Raw genomic sequence first — 7,012 nt, 5'->3', positions numbered from 1 at the left:
AACTTCAAGAACTTGCTCGGTTTTTGTTGATATCGACAACAATATGGCCAACTTTGGTCGTGAAATGTGTGTGAATAGGGCGTCACTGACGTACGGAGGAGGTAGATCCCAATTTCAGCTTTAGTCTTGGTGTTACCTCATCTGTGGTTGTGCTCAGTTGGTGTTAACAATGTGTTAGTGCTCGAAGCCTTTTTTATATAACAGTAGTAATACCGGCTATTATCAAACCCATGTGGGCATCTGGTCACTAACAGAATGATTTGCAACCAAGGTGCCCCGTGAGGTCCTAGCAACTCGTGGAGAGCTTGGCCAACATCCACTGATCTCGATCCCGTGACCTGATCAGAGCACATCACCAGACACGGCACATGTTGAGCCGCAAGTCATGGGACAGGACTTTCAGCTAGGTAGATGAAATTAGTCTTGGGGCACTTTGGGCACTTTTGGACAATTTTTCGAGGATCCCGCTGCGAACGCCAAATGCTGGAGCCGTGAAAGTTCAATCGCGTGGTGGTGCGGCCGTGCACCACTACTAACATTTTGCGACGACAAGAGCTGGAAAGAAACCGAAAAATTGACGGATATGGAAAGGGCTTATCCACAGCGCATCACGTCGAGTTTAATTAACCGCATCCACCACTTGCTCCGCCGTTCCTCATGAACATACCCACGGGTTTGCTTTCGCTTGTGCTTCAAGCGAGGCCGTGAATAGAAACACACACACACACAAAAACAGCGAGGCAATTTTTTTTTTTTTTTTTTTTTTTTTTTTTCAAAAATCTGCTGGAGCTAGAGAACCCAGGGACGAAAGAGAATTCTTGCTGATCCTCTTTCTTCCGTGTACTCGGTAGACCTTTTGGTGTGGAGTTTTATGTACCTTGCGTAGTGTAGTGTCTCTCGTCTACCCTTCTCATCGCCATCGCCGTCGCTTGCTGGCTGCACAAGGGCAATTGTGTTTTTGTCATCAGCAGTGTTCTCAACAGCAGAGAGACGAACCGAATCGAACGAGAACCTTCAGAGCCACCACCAAAAGGCACCAAAGCTAACGGGAAGCGAACCCGTGCACGACTCCCAGAAGTCGGTCTGACCCTTGACCTGTGGAGGAAGTGTGGGACTTGGAAGGAAAAGAAGCAAAAGAGAAGGGAAGAGGCCGGACGAATGAGAGCTGTTGATGAAGGTACACAGACCGCAAAGCATTCTGTGCACAAACTCCGTAGGTGAGCCCGGGGACTGTAACCCGGCCGACTGACCGACCCCGACCTCCCCGACCGACAACGCGGGATTTGCGCAATTGCAGCAGCAACTGGGAGCGAGCAACGCTGCAGGCCATGAACTGCATGTCAACAGGTCGGTGAGTGGATGGCCCCTGGCGAGCCAGCCTCTCTGAGTGGTTCCTGTCTTCAATACCTGGGACTGGTTGAAGCCTGACAGTGGAGATGGAAAATCCAGAGTTGTGGTTGGTGAGCGAGGGCGCCTTGAGCCGGTTTGGGAAGGTGCTGTGGCTCTGTGGTTCCTCGACGTGCTGAAGAGACTGTGTGGTGTTTACTGGATGTGCGAAACGTTCGACGGACTCTGGCATCGTTCGTCTGCTGAGTCAAGGACCCAAATTCATTTGAGTTGGTGGAGCGATGAGACCCCTGTTTCTGGAAGCTCTCCCACTCTGTCCGTCCCTGAATATCCGTTGTGAATCCATCTGTCTGTTGTAGCCCCGGGCCGTTCGCGGTCGCCGTTCAGTCGACACATCCCCTATCATGAGATTTCTTCGGCTTGACCCGACTCAGACAAGAGGAGGTCAGAAATAGAGAGACCCGAACTCCCGGATACCCAGGGAAGCGATCCAGTTCATATAACCCACTGAGGCTGTGAAGCAACAAGTTAATTAAACGAAGAGGGGGCATCTGAATTCCGGACTCCGGTAGCTTCTTTGTTTGGGCGGCCAGTTGTTTTGCTGCCGTTGTTCGTACATTGGTGTGAGCAAGAACATGACCATTATGCAATTCACTTGCCATTATACATACCGTAGTTTCGAGTTTAGTTCTAGCCCTACCCAGCAGCAGGTGATAGTTGCATCGACGATGCAGTCTTTTTACGTTTCATGCTGGTAGTCCGCCACTTATAGGTCGCTCTCGAGTTTCTCCGGGCGGTTTACGATCCACGGTTTTCTGTATCGTTTCTGGTTGTGCTGGTCACCGCTCCTCGAGCATCCCATGCTCATGTTTTGCCCCCCTCGGCGTCGCGGAACCGTACCGGGCAGGATTTGGTTAGAGGAGCACCAACGGGTTGCTGAAGGACTTGCCGGTCTGCTCCAGTGGGAGAGTCCAGTTCCCACTTCTCGCAGCGGTGGTTGCGCGCTATCGTGGACGCTACTGAGCGCCTGGGCCACGGAATGGAACCCTGGGCCAGCCGAAAGCCCGGCAGTGTGGTCGGGGTTGCTGGTGATTTGTCTCTGGTGGTGATGTCTGAAAGATGGAATGGATTTTGGAGGAACCAAATTGGCCGAAGCATGTTTGCGAATTGTGCCGGCCGAGCCATTTGTTCGTTCACAAAGGTCATGCATGGCATGAACTGGCTGGCGGACAAATGATGGAAGAGGGAAAGGGGACATGGACCACAAGCCAAGAGGTGGCCTGTGCGTCCTCGATCCTCACCATGGATTGCTGTCATGGCTGCCATTATTTGTTTGTTGTTTTTGTTGTTGTTGCCATGAGGAACTTGAGGCGTGAAACGCGATAAGAGAGACTGAAACAATGTTGACCAATGCCTGCATGCCTTGGCCGATGCGGTACATCGACGACGATGATGCCGGGTGCGATTCCCATGGCCTCGTCCTGCAGAGTGGGACATGGGTTCCTAGATATGATACCTACCTATGACGGATGGATATCATTGCCCGTCGGTCAGACCAGATAGCGTGGTCTGAGCAATGTTCTGATTGATATGTGCGATATGTGACAAAACCTCTCATGTTCCAGGCCTCGAGAGTCGGTGTCGTTCTCCAAAACCACAAACAGCCAACAACAGACCAGCATTCCGTACGGGCGGCGACGGCCCGGAATCCAGAACCAACAGGCGGCCGGAAAGCCGTCAAACATCATGTCGCATCGATTGGCCGGTGGCTGGACCAGGCTCGCAGAGTTTTCTACGGTCTGCAAGCAGTGCAGCTGGTGCAGCAGTAAGCGTGAAGGCGGTCTGAAGGCGGTCAAGACATTTTGTTAAGCATTTGGCTTATGCGGCCTGCTTACGACTAACACTTAAGCGTGCGTATCCACTCTTCCCACTTCTCCCAGCCTAATGCAGCTTGGGGAAGAGGGTCCATTTTGGGGGGTCCTCTACCCTCTTCTCCCCACACAGAACGAGAAGCACTGGTGGGTTGACGGGTACTTTGCTGCTGTTTTGGTGCTGCTTTGGTGCGGTGACTGGCATCACGACGCTGCAGCTTCATTACTGGCAGCAGCAGAAGGGTTTTGGAATTGAGGAATGAGGCTGAATCAATCAATCAGAAGCCGGCCTCGTTATCGGCCGACCCCATTGAGCGGCGCCGTTCAAAGTCGTCAACTTTTCTAGTCGGATGTCCTGCATGGACTGCGAGTGCGCGCGCTCTAGTGCAGTGTACTACTGTAAGTAGAGATGTGCAGCATACACAAAAGTGGGATTCCACCTTGGGCTCCTCAATTGGTGATTATGGTGATGATGATGCCTGAGAAGCGAAAGGCGAAAAGGAGAAAACAAAAACCAAAAGCTATGGTAAAATCTAAAGTTGGAAAGAATTCCAGGAGAGCAATCTCGTCACTTGAGCGCGCAGATCTCCTTTCAGCCCGTGCTGCGAGAATTGAGAAAAAGGGAAGCCACCACTGAGAACGGCACGGGTTTCGCAGGCGAAATGAAATTGCAGAGCGAGACAGCCCAGAAAACTGGAACTGGAACTGAATCTTGTCTGGGCAGGGCGTCTGGGCATTGCCATTGGAACTCGAGCTGTGGCTGCATAAACCCTCATTTTATTGATGGCCTTGTGCTTGCATATCAAGCACCTCTCCGATCCGCTACCACTCTGCCAGCCAGAGTACATCTCAAGGTATTTTTTCCTTTTCTCATGAAATGGTGATACAGGACACAAAGTCTGAACAGCCCTAGCTTCTTTGTCACCGATCCCCCTCCTCGCCATCCAAAGTGGAATTATCGTCGAGTTTACCCCTCCTCCGCCTTTTCCATCGAGCGTCTGGTGCTGCATCTCATACCACCGAGATACCACCTTCGAAAAGGCGGAAGGAGTCTTCGTCGTCTTTTCCTTTCTCGCTAACCACTCGCTACTGCGGCGTCTGCGGAGTCCCGCTGCATCCAAACTGGCGGTCTCGTCTCCCCCGCCCCGTCATGTGTGCTAGTGTCTCGTTAATGAAAATCCCTCAAGTTGCGGGTGTTGCTTAACTCGAGTCTATCATATGCTGCACCCCCCGCTCGCGGCTCCCCTGACGCGCGCCTGACAAGGGACCCGGCCGGCGGGCAATAACTTGCGCTTCGAACCTTTCCACTTTCACCATCTTTCCACTCGCTTTCCACCAGACAGGCCCCGGGGAGAACAAAACCGACAGGGACTCTGGTTCTTTGCACCAGACAAGGGGCCAAGGGGTGGCTTCCAGAGCGGACTTCCAAAGCGGACTAGGTCCTGTCCACCGCGTCCACCGCACCGCTGGGGACCTGCTGGGGACCACCACCGCGCTCCCAAATTGCAAGTGGTCCCAGACAAGGGCCAATTTCCTCGTTTATATTTCCATCGCCGCCCTCCCCTCCAAGAAGCCATCGTCGTCGGAAGCTACGGTTGGTTGGACAGGATATTCGGTGGCCCGGTGCGATCTTATCTCTACCCCCTCCTACCTACTCTTCAAAGAGCTCCTTCAATCTCAAGTTTCTTTCAATATCATCCCAACTTTTATAATACCTATCCTGCCCCGCGCCGGCTTCCGCGGCTAGTCCCCTCAGGATCCCAAAGTCCCACAACTACTACTCCGTAACCATGACGTCCTTTTCCCTCACGGGTGCCGGCCCCAACAAACTCACAAAGACCCGAGGCGCAAAGGTCGTCAAGCCCATCCTCAAAAAGTTGTCATCGTCGCCAAAGAACTCGTTGGATTTGAACCGCGGATGGGATGAGCAGCCGGTGGACCAGCTCGATATCGACAACGGCAACAACAGGAACAGCGTCAACTACAGGTCCGCAAAGGATGTCAGCTTTGGGTACGCCGGAGGTGTTGTAGCCGCAAAGGCGGATGAGGACAGTGTCGCCGACTTGGGTGCTACTGGAAACAGCGTTCGTGTCAAGTACCAGCACACTCGCTCTGCTTCGCAAACATCGTCTGGCAGTGGCTCCCGAGCCTTTTATCATCCTTTCCAACAGACGCCGCGTACAGCTACCCCGCCGCTGTCATATGCCCCTTCACTCTCCTCTTTCGACAACGGTCGTTACTCGCCTACCATCGCAGAAACTGAAGACGAGACGGCCACTGATTCACAGCAAGTCCAGCCACAGCCAACAAGTCACCCTATGCAGTCGCCTCCTCCTCCCGTCAGGTCCAACACTACCAACATCTTGCGCCAAAGACCGTCTATTGCCAGCTCTCGCGCCAATTCCTATTCCGACGCCAACTCTGCCTCCAAGGCCCTCCGCATCAACACTAGCCGATCAACCCCCACGGCTGTCTCTTCCCGCCCTGACGCACAGCTTGACCAGAACGACTCTCCTACCGGCGTTGTGGGTGATGTTGTCTCCTCCATTCAGAGGCAGCCCACTGTTGTTTCACCGACATCCTCCACTGGTACCCCAATGTCTCCGCTACGCACTTCGCTCGATATCACCTCGGGCTTCCCTCGTCTTCGCAGCCGTTCCACCGAGATCGACTCAGCTGCCCGCCTCGAGAAGATCCGCAACGCGCGCCGCAAGTTCGAGGAGAAGGAGAGGGCCAACCAGGAAAAGCATGATCGTGAACTGATCAAGAAGCGCGAGCGCAAGGACACCAAGGAAGCGAGCCGCATTGAGAAGGAGTCTGCGAGACAGAGCAGTCTCAGTGATATTCCCAGGCCCTCTATGTCCCGCAAGGCCACCGCTACCAGCATCGCATCGATCACCGGCCCTACCAGGACAGCTTCTGGATTCAGCTTCACCAAGAACGGCAGCGGTGGCTCTTCAAAGACCAGCCGCTCCAAGGGCGATGTCACTGCTTCCTCATTCTGGGATCGGTCTTCTACCATTGGCCCGGCCACCAACCCTACTAGCGGCGAAAACTCGCAACCGGAGATGTCTGAGAAGCATGGTCTTGGGTTCGCCAGTCGCAAGTACGAGAGCACGCCAACTGACCAGGCTGCTCCTCCGGCTTTCGTCGCCAACCCTGTGGATCATGTCAAGTTCGAGCAGACCCGTCGCCGGTCTAGCGGACCCAAGAGGAGGACTCAGAACTACTGGCAGGAGTTTATCCTCTGGTTGAGGACCAAGATCCTCCGCTTGAGCGGTCGCTAAATCACTCTACCCCCACATCGACAAATCCTATTCGCAAGAAGCGATCTGAACGGACGCAGCGCCTCAGGATGGGCGCCACAGGTCGTCCACGAGTCACGAAATCATCAGCACTCAGCATCACATTAAGCGATATATTTTTTCATCAGTGAACATACATTGGGCTGGCAACTTTTTCTTTGCACAAGGCGGCGCAGCGGGCGTCATTTGTTTTCATCATCAGCATGCATCAACGGGTCTTTGTACCCTAGCCCTTCCCGCTTGGACAGGGAAGTGAGCAGCGACAGGCGTTTTGGTATTATTTTGCACATACACCGGAGTTTTTGCATCCGGTTGCGGGTTTTTTTCCTCTTTACTTTTCTTACACTCATTATGATGAAAGGCCCTCGACGGAGCAACGCTCCGAGAAAGCGAGGAAAATGCCTGTTATGACACTGGATAGGGCATAGAAAGGATTTTGCATGGAATGGCGATTGGGAGCTGGATCATGGACTGCACTCAGCAGGACTT

The 7,012-nt window shown here is 53.4% G+C and overlaps 2 protein-coding genes across 2 annotated transcripts; one reads left to right on the top strand and one right to left on the bottom strand.

Moving 5' to 3' along the window:
• Window positions 1–725: 725 nt before the first annotated feature.
• On the bottom strand, window positions 726–2,557 carry SMAC4_13114 (uncharacterized protein). The gene is made up of 2 exons (XM_066091268.1): window positions 2,019–2,557; window positions 726–1,948 (listed from the first exon to the last, which is right to left on the bottom strand). Exon 2 carries the CDS (start codon window positions 1,577–1,579, stop codon window positions 1,043–1,045), a length of 537 nt encoding a protein of 178 aa, XP_065945825.1. The 5' UTR covers window positions 1,580–1,948; window positions 2,019–2,557; the 3' UTR covers window positions 726–1,042.
• A 1,844-nt stretch (window positions 2,558–4,401) lies between these two features.
• Window positions 4,402–6,505, top strand: SMAC4_00189 (uncharacterized protein; the record flags this gene model as incomplete). Its single annotated transcript, XM_003351599.2, has 1 exon — window positions 4,402–6,505. Exon 1 carries the CDS (start codon window positions 5,009–5,011, stop codon window positions 6,503–6,505), a length of 1,497 nt encoding a protein of 498 aa, XP_003351647.1. The 5' UTR covers window positions 4,402–5,008.
• Between the last annotated feature and the right edge of the window lie 507 nt (window positions 6,506–7,012).

The sequence above is a fragment of the Sordaria macrospora genome, chromosome 1, assembly GCF_033870435.1.
Source record: "Sordaria macrospora chromosome 1, complete sequence".
Taxonomy (NCBI): Eukaryota; Fungi; Ascomycota; class Sordariomycetes; order Sordariales; family Sordariaceae; genus Sordaria; species Sordaria macrospora.
This window is presented reverse-complemented; position numbering and strand designations above follow the sequence as displayed.

What these genes read in the sequence shown, in the direction of transcription:
- SMAC4_13114 (XM_066091268.1), bottom strand. Translation starts at nt 1,579, where the DNA reads ATGCCAGAGTCCGTCGAACGTTTCGCACATCCAGTAAACACCACACAG.